At 39.7% G+C, this 20,393-nt stretch overlaps 1 protein-coding gene across 1 annotated transcript in view; it reads left to right on the top strand.

Moving 5' to 3' along the window:
• The window catches only part of LOC124555220 (ATP-binding cassette sub-family D member), a 90,792-nt gene extending 83,263 nt beyond the window's left edge, over positions 1-7,529 (top strand). Inside the window, exons 10-11 of the mRNA XM_047129074.1 lie at positions 6,400-6,550; positions 7,221-7,529. Coding sequence (XP_046985030.1) covers positions 6,400-6,550; positions 7,221-7,259 — 190 coding nt within the window. The 3' untranslated portion in view covers positions 7,260-7,529. The remainder of the gene's footprint in view (positions 1-6,399; positions 6,551-7,220) is intronic.
• The last annotated feature ends 12,864 nt before the right edge of the window (positions 7,530-20,393 follow it).

The following is a 20,393-nucleotide window of genomic DNA, read 5'->3' as shown; positions in this document are numbered from 1 at the left end:
TGTGCCTTATCAGCAGTCTTATGCTCTTCCCCCCAAAAATATGATGGGACATCTTTAGAGTTGACTACTTCTTTGCATTGTTTCATGCAAGTGATGAATAAATCTGATTGCAACAACCAACCAACTCACCCACCATCAACCCAATTATCCATATTTCTTCTTATTTTAACTTCTTCAAGACAACTCATCTTTCATTGTTAAAGCTGTTTGTGCCAGACTGATTTCCGTAAAAGTTAGGGTACCAAGATGGAATCATTGGCTTCAAATAGAATGTTTAAAATATTACCACACAGTTTCATTTTAATTGACAGCTGGTGCCCATGCTGTACCTATACTACAATCAGACAAACTGCTGTACTAACATTTCAAAGACCATTCTCTAGCTGACAGATGTCCACTATGTTGTCATGTCAGATTTTTTAAAGATAGATTTATGAACATTTCTGTAGTTGCATTAAATTTTGTGACACTGAGGGTCAGTGGCATGCATATCTATGTTAATGATATACATTAAATTTTGTGACACTGAGGGTTAGTGGCATGTATATCTTTGTTGGTGATAAATGATGAGAGAAACCTTCAAAACTGTGTACAACTAAATTAATTTGTCATGCACTGATTTTACAATCAACACCTTAAAGCTGAAGCAATCCAGAGGTGTATGACAACTTCTGTGTGGGGTAGGGTTGTGGCGGTGTGCCGGGGCGAGGGAGCAGGGCACTGGTAGCTTAGATAATCGGCATCAAAAGTCAAAACATTTTATTAACACTCATGGGCTCATAGTGTCTTAGTGGAGGCAGCAACCATGCCCCGTCATGGCACGTAGCGAGCTGACAGCTACTGAGCCATGACGTTGGCACCCAAGAATGTTGTCTCCAGAAGCTCACACAGTGATGTGCATCACAGTTAGTGGGACACTGCCACTTGCTGGTGGAGCCAGCAGCACTGACGTCTGCTAGGTTGTGTGCAGGGGAAGCCAGCGCATCCAGCTAGTAGTGGATCCCACCCCTGCAAGTGGCACATGTGGTGCCTAGTCGCCTCCACCAGCATGGAAGGGTGAATGGCTGTACTGCCCTGGTCTTGGTTTGCTGCCCTCCAAGGCAGGAGTCAACCTGCCAATGGAGGAGAATCAAGTCCAAGAAAAAGATTTGACACCAGCAGAAGGGGTAGTGCTGAAGGTCCAAACTTGTAGCAGCTGTGTACTGTCCCATATTGCCCAGTCACCTGGCATGGTCCTGTCTTCCCCACAGACACTGCTGGACTACTCTCCCCTCAGCTAAAATTAATGTAAAATTAATGGGTATTTATACTGGTTTGTGACTCACTTGTCGCAATGCACTGTTTTGAGTCATGCTCAGAACAACAAACCCGAGGCCTGGTGGTGTGGGGACAGCGTCACTCATCCTGCAAGAGCTCCATTTGACCGCTGCATTGCATTATTGTGGTGCCTTGTCTAGTCCACCTGCATCTGTCAGGCTGACATTTTAGTGCTCACTTGTGGCCTTCAACTGCTTGTTTCTGCAGTAATGAGCAAAAAATAGTGGTAGTGCTACGTTACCTACCGTCTCTGGAACACCCCCAAGTATCTACGCCTAAACTGTCTGCAACAGAAGTCGGTATACATGGACACAATGCACAATATTTATAATTTTTTCTTCTTAAGTGCTACACAGCATGAATTCCACAAGATTCAGAGGCTACGATTTGCCCTGCTATGTTTAGTTCATTAGATCCTTACTTGCAGTTACAAGAGAAATGTCATTTTTATACTAATTAACAGTTCATCAGTTCTCACAAGGATATACAACTAGTATCTCTTGACAGTTCTCCATATACTGCTTCACATCATCTGCTTCAAAGGTCCTTATGATTTCTTAAACACTACAAAGTACATTTTTTGACATTACTTGCACTGTAATGTCCACACATACAACAGTTAACTTCTCCATTTTCAACTTACAAACTAAGAATGATACAGCAGATCTCTTTCTCTCTCCCTAAATTATCCTGGACAAATCTCCTTTAACAGTACATGGTCTGGTTCCATTAAACTCTTATACTCGGAATCTTCTTTTCTAGCTGGTGGTTTTTCAACTCATTGTTTAGGAACATCACCCAAGACTGTGTCATTGTGACAAATTCCATTTATGGTTTACTAGAAAACATATTCCCAAACCTATCCTTGTACATGAATCACGTATAATACTACCATTCACACTACATTCAGCACGTAGGGTCATTTAGCTCTCTCACTGTAGTGCTAATCGCAGACTGAATTCTTCCTGAAATGCTTGGCTTTCTGGTACCCCTGCTCACCCAAATCAACTTCCTGGTGCCTTGTGGCACGATATCATATGAATTAAGCCTTAGTGATTTTGTTAGCAGTTTAACCAGCTTGCCCCTTAAGGTGGTCAACCTTGTGACAGTTTCCCATAGCTGGAATTTAGTCTCTCTAAGATTCCCCCTGTGTCACCAAAGGTTAAATTATGGCATGATATCCAGGCAGAAAGTTTACTCTGAGGCATGCCTTGTGCCCTTCACCTACATTACACTTGTCAGATTGCATGTTGGTTGTCAACAGCTTGCAGTGCACGTCAGCTATTACTGTTACATTCTGAACCTCTGATGTACTCTCCTCAACAATCTGCCGTGTTGGTTCGATTACTCACTTTACAAATCTCCTCTTCCTTTTCCTACACTTACCCTACTTTTGAGGGAATGTAAGTGTCTGTTTGAATTTTCTCATTATGAGGGTATTGAAGGTTGATCTGTTTTAATTGTTAATAACAATTCAAAAGCCGAGACTGCATAAAATATTTCTTTATTTAAGACAGCTGGTTTCAACAGTCTTCGCTATCATCTTCAGATCTTAAACATTTTTTGTAATAAAATATGTTTATTTTACACTGAACCTCATGCACAAGGTGTCAAGTGATAACACTCGGCACATTAGCACATTGTAAACACATGTCATCGCTAAAATATTTTAAAATACACAGCACCATGTTAAAAAGCCATGTCCATATACATATTGTTCACAGATGCTGGTTACAGGATACAAATACAGTACACAATATCATATTTGTATCATGTAACAAGCATCTGTTAGCAATATGTATATGGACATGGCTTTTTGACAAGGTGCTGTGTATTTTTAAATATTTTAGTGATGACAAATGTTTATAATGTACTGAGTTTTATCCACTTGACATCTTGTACATGAGGTTCTTTGCAAAATGAACCTGTTTTACTATAAAAAATGTTTAAGGCCTGAAGATGACAACTAAGCCTGTTGAAACTGGTTGTCTTGAATAAAAGAAAAATACTTTATGCAGTCTTGGCTTTTGAATGGTTTTTAACAATATGTGTAAGCACTGTTTTTCCACATCTGCAACACAGCTAGTAACGTCAGCAGCTTCTTGTGCAATCCATGTAATATCTACAGTAACATCATTGCATGCAGCTCCACTCCGCATGAAACAGAAATCAGTGCCACAGGTATTTCTCTGTTCAATTCGCCCAGGCTCCATAGCATCTAACCAGTGGCCATTATTACCTAGTGGGGTCGATACTACTGCACTTAAATCACCCATCTTGCTATCCACACTCTTATTTGGATTGGTACGGGACACACTCACTCCACAGTTCCACATGATATCGGAGCTGATACTTCTACACTACTCTTCAACATTAGTCTTCCGCATCTTGCATAAGCTCTCAGTGATTTGCTCAGCACTAGTACTCTGTTCATTAATTATCTTAATTTTCCCACTCAAAAGATTGTTCTGCCAATCATAAAGTTTCATCCTGCTGTTGAGAGGGTTGACAGGCTTGACTACATCAATGATAATTGGACATCTTGCGGGAACAGGTAAACTAGATACAAGCCTGTTCCTCACCTTTTAACTTTCTCTTTCCCTTCTCTCCATCCTCTCCAAAATCTTCCCTATTCCTCACATCGTGAGGCCCGTTCTAACCCACCAGTCACTGCGTCTTCTCTGCACCCCTCTACATACTCCAGAGAACTGCTAAATGCTATTTCCTCTCTCTAGCCCGAAGTGTTTCCAATCTCTTAGACAACTTTGCATGCTACATTTTCACCTTATCTATTTTGGCTGCACAATTTTTAACACCACCTCCGTGGTAGCCCCATTCCCAGTGATACTGACCACGGCATTCTTTATCAATCACAGAAACACAAATGACAAAATCACATAATCATATTACTACTCCAACACTCCTCATATTTTACATGCTTTATCAACATACATTTCCACACTTCTCAGACTCTGCCACCATGAAAACTCTATGTAATAAATACAGCACAGCAAAACAAAATCAAATCATGAGGAGGACACTTAATTGTAACAAAATCATAATACTTCATACTGCACCTTAAACATGTGTAACAATTCAGGATGGGAAGAATAGTTAACACCTTACATACTCCTAGACAATGAGCCATGCTCATGACGCCACTTATTGTAAAATTAATATGCTTATTTACACACCCACAGAACATTGGGCTTACCTATATGATTACACACTTGGCACATGAACCATTGAATCACCATGGTTCTCATGGTAAACAAACAAACAAAACAGCTTCACTCACTCCCATATGTTGATGAAACTGTAATCCTGCCACAGTTGAGTCTTCTTTTTTATCCACAGATGGTGGTTGTAGACACTGTCTATCCCTCTTCTGTCACCGATTGAGGTTGGTGTGTGATGAAAGGCCCACTGAAGGCACTAACTGAAGCGGTCCAGGTGTGCAGGACCACTTCTGTACAGAGTAGGATCATGGCGGTATGCCAGGGTGAGGGAGCAGACTACTGGTAGCTCAGTAAAACAACATCAAAACATTTCAATAACACTCATGTGACCATGCTCCTAGCATCTTGGTGGAGGCAATGGCCATGCCCCTTCACAGCACATATAAAGGATGGTGTGTGGTGGCAGCAAGCCCACAGCTACAGAAACTTACACAGCAGCATGCACCCCACTTAGGGGCACTGCCACTTGCGGATGGAGCCAGTGGTGCCAAACATTGTCGGGTTGCTGGCAGGGAAAGCCAGCCACCCGTGGTGGATCTTGCCCCTGTGAGTGATAGTGAGTGGTGCCTAGGCAACATGGAACGGTATATGGCTATGCCGTCCTGGTCTGATTCTACTGCCCTCCAGGGTAGGAGTCTGGCTGGTGCTGGAGTGGGCCAGGAGGCAACCCACCAGTGGAGAAGTACAAGGCCCAAGAAGGAAGACTTGGCACTAGCAGAAGGTGTGTTGGAGGTGGTCTGAATTTGTAGCAGTTGTGTGTTGTCTCATATTGCCCAGTCATCTGGTGTGGCCCTCTCATTCCCATAGGCACTGATGGCCTGCCCTCCCCTCTACTAAAATTAATGGTTATTTACACTGGTTCATGGTCCACTTGTTTTGCCAACGTGTTTTTTCCAGTCATGCTCAGGACAACAAATATGAAGCCTGGTGGCGTTATAAACAGACTCATTGCTGCAACCAGCATGCTGACACTTTTGCACTCACCGGCTGCCTTCAGTTGCTGTGGCTGGTCTGCTAGTTTCTACAGTAATGCCCAAAAAATAGTGGTGGTGCTACAAAACTGTTCCTCCTACTTCCATAAGGGAATTAAGCAATGCTTTGCCTTGTGCATGAATATAGTGACGCCTCAATACAGTTTTTCCGTAATTGTTGCAAATTGTTCTCTAAGAAGTTGGCTTTTCTATTGTTTTAGTGACTACTCAGTTAATCACCAAATTGTTCAACAAGATGTAAACTTGAGTGCAATCAGTAAATAAACTTTTGGTCTCTGCTGTGAGGGAGCAGTGGTCAGATGTGATAATGGTTTCTTGGGCCAGGCCACCACACAGTAAAATGATAAATAATGTTACAATAATGTTACAAAAATGTTACCTCAATTTGCAGTCATCAGATCTTTAAATGTAATAAGACCTAGTAACTTTGCCATCATTGCTGCCAGCAATGACACAGTTGAGACATTTATTTACTTAAAAATGTTGAAGTTACATAGACACATCAAAACTTGCTGCATTCAGGTTTTTATTATTATTATTAGCATTATTTTTTATTTTACAGAATTGCTTCTGCCATCCATTTATGCATCAGTTGCTTCCTACACACTGTGACCAAAGTAAGGATGGCAGAACCAGCCAACATGTGGCCCATTTTACACCTGTCTTCTCAGAGCTTTTTCCTATTGAATCACTTATGGCATCACTGCACAGTTCACTAAATTTACTTCACATTTCATTTTGCTAGCTCTCTTTGTCAGTAGTATCCTTGTTGCTATATTATGCAATAAAATTATCTGTCTGCAGCAACCACATCATTCCTTTTTTAAATTATTTTTGCATTTTCATTTCAGGAAGTTCCACACGCATTTGCTGCAGTTTGATGGAGAAGGTGGATGGAAATTAGAATCATTAGATTCCAATGTACGGCTTACTCTCAAGGAAGAGAAACAAAAGCTTGAAGCTCAACTTGCTGGTGTACCTGATGCTCAAAGGAGGTTAAAGGTTAGTCTCATAAACAGTGTTCTGATAGGAAAATTATATTGATAAATTGAAATGCATTCAGTTGCTTGAAAGTTTGGGTTTTCTTTATTTGTGTTTAGTGATCAAATGTCTGCAAATATTGAGTATTACAAAAGTTGGTTTACTAGAAATGGTTATAAGAAAGAGTGATAACTACTGAGGTCATATTTGAATTCATGCTGCCATCAGTCACCAGTATTAATCATAAACCTGCAGCAGCATAAAACATGGCAGTGTAATGAAAACAACTGGACTACCTGGAGCATTCCAATTGCTCAGAATAGTTGGGTACTCTGTTAGGCGTGTCTCATGGTGTGGTCAAATTTTATTTTTTGATTGTGGCTTGGTGGTTTAGTATCTGATTACATATCTAACAATTTGGGGTTTGTTCTCAGTTCTAAAGATTTTTCTGTCTCATATTTCACTTCTGGCAGTGTGAAACAGTCCTAACTGAGCTGGCTATTATGGCTTCTAGTTTGTCTCTTGCAAAATGTGTTCAGTGTATTGATATGAAAACCATAAAGTAACAATCTACCCTACTTTTTACATCATTTTTTGAGTACATGACAAAAAATATAATTATTCCTTTATGATATTCACACCAGTTTGTTTTTTTATGGTTTTGTTTACCTTACTTTTTTTTACTTCCCAGGAACTATGTGAAGTGCTTGGAGAGAGTATGGAGTCATAAATCAGCTTCAGAAGCTGATAGAAGCAGACATGTGATATGAGACTTCTGTTAAATTTTAGAATGTCTTAAGGAATACAATTAGTGAACGTGCCAAATTTTGGATCACACATGTTGAAAAGTTTGCGTGTCAATGGGATGAGTGGGTACACATCTTCTTTGAGTTTGAAATGTGATAAAGAAACTGTATTAATACATGCAAGAGTTCCTTGTTTATATATTTGTTCAGGTTTTTGTACTGTTACGCAAAAAATAAAAAAAATAATTTTGTTACAGAGTATTCTTACTATAAGTACACCATTCTTCTTTAGGATTAACTACTGCAAATGTAAATCAAAGAGACCTCACAAATGTTCAGAAGTATAGCATAATTATAGTTTATATTACAGACTGAGGCCTAAATGAAAATATATGCTTGTTAATGAAGAGCATTCAGTGAAGAGGAAAACAAGTAGTCTGATGAGGCATTATCCAAAGCAGGCATTACCTTAGCATACAGTAAGATGTAGGAACCAGAATCTGCAGGAGATGCTATTCACCAGTATGACGTGTGGTAAACACCACTTCCCTCTCCCCCACACTTTTTTGCAACTACACAGACCCCAGAAAAAAATGTGATAGGCTTTCATTGAGACTAGTGATTCATGATCATCCACACTACACCACAAGTCCAATTGGTCCTAGTTCTGTGATATTTAGTGACAGTTGAAATTTATGGCAGGTTGAACCCATATTTGCTGCTTATTGTGAGCAGTCATCTTGATCCTTAGGTTATTTATCTGAGCTGTCTGTGATATGTACTGGAGTAAAATAAATGGATTGATTAATGGAAAATAAGGTAACCCTCACTTTGGGCACCAAAATGTAATAAAATAAATCAAAAATGATAAGTATGTGGAAACATTTATGTACATTATCGTCATCACTCACAGAACAATACAAATATAATCTCAAGGCTAATTTGACTGTGCACGATTCAGTAACTGCGCAAGTGGGGTAGGGAGGTGGTTGTGAGTAAGATGAACCGAAGACTGTGATTTGTTAGCAGGTCATGTAGAAGATGCAACAAATCCACTAAAGAGATTGCCTACACTATGCTTGTCTGCCCTCTGCTAGAGTGGTGTTGTGTGTAAGGAATCCGTAACAGACAGGATTGATGGAGGACATCTAAAATGTTCAGTGAAGGGCAGCTCGTTTTGTACTTTCGTGAAGTAGGGAGAGTGTCATGGATATAATACATGGGTTGGGGTGGCATTCATTAAAACAAAGGTATTTTTGTTGTGATAGATCTTTTCATAAAATTTTGGTCACCAACTTTCTCCTCTGAATGTGAAAATACTCTGTTGATGCACACCTACATAGGGAGAAATGATCATCACAATAAAATGAGAAATCAGTGTTCGCACAAAAAATTATTTGTTCATTTTTTTCTGGGCGGTTTTCAAGAGTGGAACGGTATTAAAATAATGTGAAAATGGTTTGATCAACCCTCTGCTAGGTACTTAAGTATGTACTGCAGAGTAATCATGTAGATGTAGATGAATCAAGCCCTACAATTGTTGGCCATTAGTTAGTAACCTCAGCTTTGAAGCAGAGGAAGTGTAATTGCGTGGAATAAATTAAGATTTTACATTTAAAGTGTACTTATCAATGAAACAGCTCACCTCCACCACACAGTTGCTCAGATCAAAGCATGCACTTTCAGTAGTATTGAAGAAAAGATTATTTTTTGTTCCAGTAAATCCGTAGTGAGGAGATCGTCCCAAGATGTAGGACATGTCAGAAAAACAATACACTATAAATATTTAGAAAGAAAAAGAAATATGCTAATGTACCTTCCACAGATCACAAGTGAAGTAGTCCTAATGGATGTGGAGAAAGTCAGAAAATCTTTAACATATTTTCATTTGAAAGGTAATAAATAACCTATCAGAAAACATGCAAATGTGCAGTGCACTAAGTTGCATATGATCGTTCTTACAATGGAGTTAGTACAAGTTGCAATTGCAGTTGAGTTGGGGTTTGTATGAATATGTTTGAGGCACTAATTACAATAGCTTATAAAACACATGCCATCACCAATTACACTATAAGTTAATGAAGATACAATATTCTGCTCACAGTGGACCATATCTAACATGATGATATGACTTTAATAACTGTAGTCATTGTAAACAGTGTTCCCCTAGCTAATGTAGTTATTTGCAGTGTATGATTTGATCAACACACACCATGCTGTACCAAAGGTCAACTGCTGAACCTGACAGTAACGAAGAGTTTTTATAAAATGATGGAAGCCAGTCGTCTGCTTATCTGCCAAGCTGACGGAAGAAGTGGGTTTTATGAATGTGTTTGAGGTGCTGATTACAAAAATTTATAAAATACATGCCATCACCAATTACACAATGGCAAAGGAGATAATTGCATTCCAGGATTATGAGAAAACTAAAAGGTGAATAAAGGTTTCTTGAAATAATTGTAACCAGTCACCTTTTGTTTTGTTCTTCAATTTATATTATATCATTACTGATTTTGAACTGCCTAGCAATTCATCATCAGATGGTACATATTTATTGATTGTCTGCAGCAGTGTGGGAGTCGTGTAGCTGCAGCAAGGTGTATAAACAAAACATGTAAGCACTGAGTGAGGCAAGAATTATTCACATTATAAGATTGATTTTGTTGCATTACTTACAGTTAATAATATCCATTGGGTGGTTGTTGGTGCACATAGTGTTCTGGAAAACACAATGAATGTTTTCCAGTGATGTTAATTTTACTGCACTTCACACACTTAGCCACAGGTAACATGTTCCACATGCCTTACAAAACTTGAATAAACCAAGGAGTGCAGCTAAAGCTATGTCAAAGAGTCTATGTCAAGGCAGAGTGTCTCTTTGTTCAGTTCTCATAATACACACTGTCAACACTAAGTATATATCTATTTCAGTACTGCAAAAATAATATATAGTTATATGGCAAAATTGACATGTGCTATTTATAAAAATGTATTGAACAATGCGTTTGGAAAATATTACATCTGCCAATTTTAGCACTGAGATTTCGTTTAAGATTTCATTTATCTTTTGTATAACTAACATTGATCAGCACGTGTGAAATAAACAATGAACATTACAGCATTACTTTTTATTTTATATATATATATAATATATATATATATATATATATATATATATATGTGTGTGTGTGTGTGTGTGTGTGTGTGTGTGTGTGTGTGTGTGTGTGTGTGTGTGTGTACCAGGGGGGGGGGGGGGGGGGGGGAGGGGGGGAAGAGAGAGAGCAGAGTAGGTGTGTCAATGTGGAAAACCAACCAGGGAGGGAGGGGGGGGGGGGGGGGGGCAGTCACAGCTACTCGGCACTTGCACGCACGCTCTCCCTCTCCCTCCTTTCCAATTTACTCGTGCCCCCCCCCCCCCCCCCCCCCCCCCCCACACACACACACACACTATTAAAGAATAAGTAAAAAGTAATGCTGTAATGTTTATTGTTTATTTCTTAAGTGTTGATCAGTGTTGGTTAAACAAAAGATAAATGAAATCTCAAACGAAATTTCAGTGCTAAAATTGTAGATGTAACATCTTCCAAACTCATTGTTTAATACGTTTTATAAATAGCACATGTCAATTTTGCCCTATAACTACACCTTATCTTTGCAATAATGAAACAGATACATACTTAGTGTCAACAGTGTGTATTGCAAGAACTAAACAAAGAGACACTCTCCCTTAACACAGACTCTTTGACATAACTTTAGCTGTACTCCTTGGTTGATTTAAGTTTTGTAAAGCATGTGGAATGTATTACCTGTGGCTAAGTGTGTGAAGTGCAGTAAAATTAACATCACTGGAAAATATTCATTATGTTTTCCAGAATACTATGTGCACCAACAACCAACCAACCAACAGATACTATTAACTGTAAGTAACACAGAAAAATTGATCTCATAATGTGAATAATTCTCACCGTAGTCAGTGTTTACATGTTTTGTTAACACATCTTGCCACCGTTGCACCACTCCCACACTGCTGCAGAAGAACAAAACAAAAGGCTACTGGTTGCAGTTGTTTCAGGAAACACTTATTCATCAGAGTCGCAGTTATCCTCGTCCATACTGAATAAAAGTTTTAAAAGATTAATCTTCAATGCAGTATAGAAGCGATATCGTATGGTGCAAGACGTACATCATCCATGATATTTATGTTATGTAGAGAAAGGAGAGGAAGGCCAGCACTCAAAACTTCATGTGCTTGATGGTTATGTAGCTGAAAAATTCAGGTTGGTGAGAACTGTCAAATATTGTGTGCATGTTTGTAATGTACATGTAAAACTCTTATATGCAAACCAAAACTTTGTTGCAGGGTTGTGATCACTACTTGCACTAACTCTCTTGTTAGGCTATCGCAACCATACATCGTCAAATAGAAAAATCATTCTACAACAGTTATTTACAATGCTCACACATTACTGCACTGCATTTGTTCTGAAGTCAAATCATAATAGGACTAGCATTACTTCATATTATTAGTAACATATACACATCATATGATTTTACTAAGAAATTCAGCAATGGAGTAGGAGTTGACCACCAATAAATCATATAGGCTCCTCTTAAACTGAACTTTATTATTAGGTAAATTTTTTTATGGCGGCTGGTAAGTTATTGAAAATGTGTGTTCCTGAGTAATGGACATCTTTCTGGACCCGAGTAAGTGACTTTGAATCTTTGTGAAGACTATTCTTATTTCTAGTATTGGTTACATGAACTGAGATGTTGGTTTGAAAAAGAGATGTATTTTGAACCACAAATTTCATTAAGGAATAAATATATTTGGAAGCAATAGCCAGTATTCCTTGTTCTCTAAACATACCTCTACTGGCATTTCTTCATTTCACACAGCAAATAATTCTTATTACACATTTTTGGAACTGGAGAACTTTAGCTGGGCTTGATGAATTACACCAAATATGATTCTGTATGACATTATGGAATGAAAGCAAGCATATTATGCTAACTTTTTTTTATTTTTATCTCAGCTGTATCTGACAACATTCACACTCCAAATCGAGATTTCTTTGTGCGCTTCAGGAGTTCTGTTGTATGCCCCTTCCAGTTGAATTTATTATCAAGCTGTAATCCCAAGATTTTAACACTGTCAACATCTAACTGTGTGCCTCATATTTTAGGTATATACTGGGGAGCACCACATTTAATTAGTTCCCAGTTGGATGATGCCTGATAGTGATAACTTAATACAGGTCTCTTTCTTACTGACAGCCTTTTTTTTCCTATTGGAGATACAAAGTTTTAATCATTTTGCAGCATTTCCTGTTGCACTGTACTATTCTAATTTACTTAAAAGGATATTGTTACTTGCGCAGTCAAATGCCTTTGACAGATCACAAAATATAACAGTAGCTTTTAACATATTGTGTAGTGAATTAAGTTCTTTTTCACTGTTTGTGTAGATAGCCTTTAGAAATGTGAACTGCATCTTTGACAATATATTATTTATAGTCGGATGGTTAAGAAACTATCTGCACAAAGGTGTGCTAAAAAGTAATGTCTCCAGATTTCTTGTGTGAAAACTTTTAAAGCTTTTTAAATGATACAAGTGTTATTAACATTCTTCATCTTTATTTTTTATGTCTATGTATTTGCTGCTATCTGATGACAGAGAGCTTCAAATTGTAGCATGTAATGTGGTGCTATGTAACATAATTATGTCAATGCACGAGAAACAGTGTGATGTAATTGAGTTTTGAATTTGAAGAGTTTGTCCACATATGGACCACCCTCTTCTTCAGCACGACAATGCTACGCCACTCACAAACACTGTGACACCTACAATAATCCAATACCTTGTGTTCATTGTCATTGATCATGCTCCATACAGTTCTGACTTGGCCCCATGCGATTTTCCTCTGTTTCCAAAAGTTAAAGAACACCTTCACCTTCAAGGGTTTCACTTTGATATTGATGAGGTGGGGCAAGCAGAAGTGAGGTTGTGGCTCCATCAAGAAAGTCAGACATTCTACAGTGATGGTATCAGTAAACAGGTCTGTCGTTGGGAGAAATGTGTTCATTGCCAGGATGACTGTGTAGAGAAATAAATATGTAGACATGAAGAACAAATATCTAGAATGTTAATAACATTTGTTTTATTGAAAAACCCTTAACACTTTTCACATTAAAAATTTGGAGGCATTACTTTTCAGTGAACGCTTGTATATTACCTTTTCTAAAATATTTGCAAATGGTGGCAAAAGTGAAACTGGACAGAAATTTGATGATATTTCTTTATCTCCTTTCTTAAACAAAGGCTTAACTTAAGCATATTTCAATGATTCAGGAAATGTTCCGGTCATAAATGTGTGGTTACGCGGATAACTTAATACACTACTGGCTATTAAAATTGCTACACCACGAAGATGACATGCTACAGACGCGAAATTTAGCCGACAGGAAGAAGATGCTGTGATATGCAAATGATTAGCTTTTCAGAGCATTCACACAAGATTGGCGCCGGTGGCGACACCTACAATGTGCTGACATGAAGAAAGTTTCCAACCAATTTCTCATACACAAACGGCAGTTGACCAGCGTTGCCTGGTGAAACGTTGTTGTGATGCCTCGTGTAAGGAGGAGAAATGCATACCATCACATTTCCGACTTTGATAAAGGTCGGATTGTAGCCTATCGCAATTGCGGTTTATCGTATCGCGACATTGCTGCTCGCGTTGGTTAAGATACAATGACTGTTAGCAGAATAAGGAATCGGCGGATTCAGGAGGGTAATACGGAACGCCGTGCTGGATCCCAATGGCCTCATATCACTAGCAGTCGAGATGACAGGCATCTTATCTGCATGGCAGTAACGGATCGTGCATCCACGTCTCGATCCCTGAGTCAACAGATGGGGACGTTTGCAAGACAACAACCATCTGCACGAACAGTTCAACGACGTTTGCAGTGGCATGGACTATCAGCTCAGAGACCATGGCTGCTGTTACCCTTGACGCTGCATCACAGACAGGGGCACCTGCGATGGTGTACTCGACAGCGAACCTGGGTGCACGAATGGCAAAACGTCATTTTTTCGGATGAATCCAGGTTCTGTTTACAGCATCATGATGGTCACATCCGTGTTTGGTGACATCGCGGTGAATGCACATTGGAAGCGTGTATTCGTCATCGCCATACTGGCGTATCACCCAGCGTGATGGTATGGGGTGCCATTGGTTACACGTCTCGGTCACCTCTTGTTCGCATTGATGGCACTTTGAACAGTGGACGTTACATTTCAGATGTGTTTCGACCTGTGGCTCTACGCTTCATTCGATCCCTGCGAAACCCTGCATTTCAGCTGGATAATGCACGACCGCATGTTGCAGGTCCTTTATGGGCCTGTCTGGATACAGAAAATGTTCGACTGCTGCCCTGGCCAGCACATTCTCCAGATCTCTCACCAACTGAAAACGTCTGGTCAATGGTGGCCGAGCAACTGGCTCATCACAATATGCCAGTCACTACCCTAGATGAACTGTGGTATCGTGTTGAAGCTGCATGGCCAGCTGTACCTGTACATGCCATCCAAACTCTGTTTGACTCAATGCCCAGGAGTATCAACGCCGTTATTATGGCCAGAGGCGGTTGTTCTGGGTACTGATTTCTCAGGATCTATGCACCCAAATTGCATGAAAATGTAATCACATATCAGTTCTAGTATAATATATTTGTCCAATGAATACCCGTTTATCATCTGCATTTCTTCTTGGTGTAGCAATTTTAATGGCCAGTAGTGTATTTTACTAAACTCAGAAGTACATTCTTTAAATAATTTTGATGATGTATTTTTCATTATTAAGGATTTTATGGTGGACATTACTTCTACTAAAAATGAACCATATCTCCTATATCAAACCTTAAGACAAGTTTAACAGAATGACCTGAGAATTAATCTGTCTACTAAAGTCATAACGTATAAAATAAAAAACCTCACAACAGTTTCCATTTTCTTGTGCAGGACAATAATAACTACATTGAAGTGCCAAAGAAACTGCTGTAGGCATGCATATTCAAATACAAAGATATGTAAACAGGCAGAACATGGACCTGCGGTCAGAAATGCCTATATAAGACAACAAGTGTCGGGCACAGTTGTTAGATCGGTTACTGCTGCTACAATAGCAATGTTATCAGGATTGAAGTGAGTTTTAATGTGGTGTTATAGTTGGTGCACGAAAGATGGGATACACCATCTCCGAGGTAGCAATGAGGGGGGATTCTCCCGTACAACCATTTCATGAGTGTACCATGAGTATCAGGAATCCGGTAAAACATCATATCACTGACATCGCTGTGGCCAGAAAAAGATCCTGCAAGAACAGAACAGGACCAAAGAGTTCTGAAGCAAATCTTTCAATGTGACGGAAGAGCAAACCACCTGCAGATTTCAATGCTAGGCCATCAACAAGTGTCAACGTGCAAACCATTCAATGAAACATCATCGATATGGGCTTTCGGAGCCAAAGGCCCACTCGTGTACCCTTGATGACTGCACAACACAAAGCTTTACTCCTCACCTGAGCTCATCAACACCGTCATCCGACTGTTGATGACTAGAAATATGTTGCCTGATCGGACGAGTCTCATTTGAAATTATATTGAGCAGATGTCGTGTATGGGTATGGAGACAACCTCATGAATCTGTGGAGCCTGCATGTTGGCAGGGTACTGTTGAAGCTGGCGGAGGCTCTGTAATGGTGTGGGGCGTCTGTAGTTGAAGTGATGTGGAACCCCTGATATGTCTAGATACAACTCTGACAGGTGACATGTACATAAGCATTCCGTCTCATCACCTGCATCCATTCATGTCCATTGTGGATTCCGATGGGCTTGGGCAATTCCAGCGGGACAATGTGACACCCCACACATCCTGAATTGTTACAGAGTGGCTCCAGGAACACACTTCTGAGTTGAAACACTTCTGCTGGTCACCAAACTCCCCAGATATGAATATTATGGAGCATATCTGGGATGCCTTGCAATGTAATGTTCAGAAGAGATCTCCACACCCCCTCGTACTCTTATGGAGTCAAGTCCATGCCACATTGTGTTGGGCATTTTTCCATGCTCGCGGGGGCCCTTCACAGTATTAGTCAGGTGTATTGGTTTCTTTGTCTCTTCAGTGTATAAAAAAGGTATTACAAATTTTTCCACTTTCTGTTCTGTAAAATAGTCACCACATTATTCATGAAAAATATAAGTGTATGTAAGTTAGCTCCACAAGGATATATATGATACTTATGTTTTACTTTGTCCTATGTCACCAACACAGTTGTTGCTGAAGAAGAAAACTTTATTTGTGCCATTACAGTTGCAATAATTCTCATATAAATTGGGTAAGAAGGATTAAATAAACCAAACCATCAGGATAGAGAGGAAAATCCTGGCTCTCCTTGAGAAGGGTTCCCTTCTAGCCAACATCAGTAAGTTTACACAGCAGGCTAATGTCATCCAGTACTCCATGACCTTCTGAAGGTCCACAAGAATTGAGTCACCCTTACCACAATGCAATACTGGAGCACCTACTTATTTTACATCTTTACTGGATTTCCTCACAGGCAATTGCACACATCATGTCTGAAAGACTTCATACATTGCTTGAAGACACTTAGAATATGATGATTAGATCTCTTAGTTACAAGGACTGTTTGGAGTTCATTGTCAGCAAGTTGGAGGACGACGTCATATTATTGCTGTTCAAATATGTGCTTACATTAATGTACTTTGAATAAGTAGACCGACTTGCCATGGGAGACCATCTTGTCTCCCATGATGGCCTAATATCTTATGAAGGACTTTGAAGAGAAAGCACTACATCCAATAGCCTTAAAACATTCCTGCTATTCATGATAATTGATGGCTTGTTTGTCATATGGCCTCATAAAAGTGGAAATGCTATGGTTCTTCGGCATTTAAATTTGCTTCCTCCAAATATTCACTTTACAATGGAGGTGTGAAGAAATGTTTTCAAAATGCTGAGATATAGCACATAACTAGCCCACGTCTCCTCCTACCCTTCCTCAGCCTTTCTCTTCTTCTCTCCCCTCTTTCTGTCCATCACCTCCTCATCTCCCTATCTATCCATCTCATTCTCCCACCACTCTATAGATTCCCCTCCCCCTATTATTGACCATCACTTCCTCTACCTTCTCCCTCTGTCCATCTCCTCCTCCCTCTCCTATATTTATATCTCTTCTTGCCACTTCTCTCCCTATCCATCCTCTCGTGGCTGCTGTCTCCATCTCCTCCTCCATCCATCTCGACCTTCCCAGGCATGCCCACCTGCACGTGTAGCCCTTGAAAAAGTGGTTGATGAAGCAGGCTGGTACTAATCCCACAAGATGCATCTTGTGCAGCATAGTCTATACCCTAAGAGCTTGGAACCCATGATGTGTAGGCTGCCATGCAAAGCAGGCCAACATTACTCCAACACAACATGCCTGTTGTGCTGGGCAGCCTATACGGCAGGGTTCAAATGGCTCTGAGCACTATGGGACTCAACTGCTGAGGTCATTAGTCCCATAGAACTTAGAACTAGTTTAACCTAACTAACCTAAGGACATCACAAACATCCACGCCCGAGGCAGGATTCGAAACTGCGACCGTAGCGGTCTTGCGGTTCCAGACTGCAGCGCCTTTAACCGCACGGCCACTTTGGCCGGCCTATACGGCAGGGGCTTTATAACATCCATGTATGTATCTCTGTAAATATTAGAGCTAGAGCATTATAAACACCCTATGTTGGTCGTCTCAGAGCTAGGAGTTTGTCAGATTGGGTCCATGTCAGCCCAAGGGCCTGGGATGAGCTCTTACAAATACATACATACGCTCAGTTTTGTATATACAGGGTGAGTCACATAAGACATAACACCCCTTTCATTTCATGATTGGTTACACATATCGAAACATTACAGCATCAAGGGGCACATATGTTTTTGTTTGGTTAATGTTTTTAGTGTTGATGTCAACTGAGATATTGAACTAAGTAGGTTTTTTTTTTTAATTTTTAATTTTCTTTTATGCAACTGTATACTTTTTATAACTGCATTTAATAGCTCTTGAGAAGACATTTACAGTGATATATCATTTGTTAATATTGACACTGAAACCTGTCATAAAAAAAATAAAAAAGTCCCAGAATTTGAGAGCTCAGTGGCCGGAAACGGTGTCCGACGCAAACACTGCTAAGCAGGCATCACCGTCCAGTCTGTGTAGTTGTATAGCATTAGGTAGGCCTGTGCTATGAGCACCCCTTGAACCAACTTACGACTTAGATGCAGGTTCACCATGTATCCTCCCAGATTTACATGAGCTCATAGAGAGAAATCAACTGTTCATTCTTTAAAAATAAAGAGGTCTCATTCACTGCAAAAAGCAACTACTGTATTAAATATCTAAATGTTGACCTATCTTTTCCTGTATGTAGCTGTGTACTTCTTAGAGGTAAAATACATGCTGTTGGGCTACTGTCGATACCTACACTTGTCTAAATTATATTGTATGGGATACAGTCACTGAACTAAACATTTTATTAAAAATACTTTGGTGACCACATGTACACTGCAAGATAAATATTCTACTTAACGAAATGTCATATCATGCTCAACATAATCATGTAATGACAGTGTTATCAGCAATGTACAACACACACTGTCTGCTTATTTGAGATTGCTGCGCAATTTCATACACATGTAAATGAAATAAACAGTTTACTAACAATGATTTGGAACCACCGAAACCACATTACATAAATTTTGTCCTCCAAAAACATAACTTTATCCTTTATTTACACATGTGGTCAAGCCATTGACCATGGACTGAAAGACACATTTGCAGTCACTGTTCGAAAAAATGATGAACAGATGTAATTAGAGTGAATTGTATGGTAGAGCATGCACTAATGATTTGATGACACATATCTTCTGGCGTACTAGGGGCTTCATCATAGACTGCATCGTTGAGTGCTTCAGACAGAAACAAACCAAGAGGAGTCGAATCAGGAGACTTTACAGGCCATTTGATAACAGAATTTCATCCAGCCAAGCATTCAGGAAAGTTCTCATTCAATAGCTGCGTTGCAACATAGAATGAGTGAGATGAACAACTATCATGTTGCAGGTATATATGCTGTCGAATATCCAGTGCTACCTATTCTAGAAGAACCAGTAGAATGTTTTTCAGAAATAGTGTATACGAATGTCCATTTAGAAGGCCTGAGATGAAGTAAGGTCCTACAATGTACACTGGTGTCAAAATTAATGCAAAAAACAAAAATTTTTCAAGGTTTCACTTATTTTGCAGCAACACAGTATAAACAGGCAATAGAAAAGTAGAAACAATGTAATGAATGCATAACATAAACAACTGCAACATGCGTAACTGTAAACAAAAAGTCCTTCATTTTTTTCCAACTTAATGGATTTGCACACACATTCCAAAAACTGGTTAATGTGCTCAGTATGGAGTGTGACCACCTATGGCAGCAATACAGGTCTGACAATGACAGGGCATGCTGTGAATGATGTCATAAATCTCATGTTGAGGCAGTAATGCCCATTGTTCCTGCAGAGCTGCTCGTAAGTCTTTAAGAGTGGTTGGTGGTTGCAAACCACGTCCCTAGTGCATCCCAGACATGCTCAGTGGGTTTCAGATTGAAAGAGAATGCAGGCCACAACCATCCGTGCAATATCTTCTATCTCCAAGAAAGCATCAGCCACATGAGCTCTCTGAGGTCCAACATTATCATCCATCAGTACAAAGTCTGGGCCCACAGCACCTAGCAACAACCGCACATGAGGTCCCAAGATCTTGTCACAATACTTGTCTGCAGTAATCCTTGCGAATTCACCCATGCAGTTTTAAGAAGAAGTGTTCAAGTGGTCAACATAATCCCTGTCCACACCATTAGGGATCTTCCTCATTATTGGTTACTTTTCACAATGTTTGGATCTCAAAACTGTGTTCCACATTCCTTCCAGATGAGAATCCATCGACAATCACTCTCCAGATGGAATCGGGACTCATCTGAGAAAAGAACTTTGGATCACTGT

Source organism: Schistocerca americana, chromosome X (assembly GCF_021461395.2).
Source record: "Schistocerca americana isolate TAMUIC-IGC-003095 chromosome X, iqSchAmer2.1, whole genome shotgun sequence".
NCBI classification, from domain to species: Eukaryota; Metazoa; Arthropoda; class Insecta; order Orthoptera; family Acrididae; genus Schistocerca; species Schistocerca americana.
This window is presented reverse-complemented; position numbering and strand designations above follow the sequence as displayed.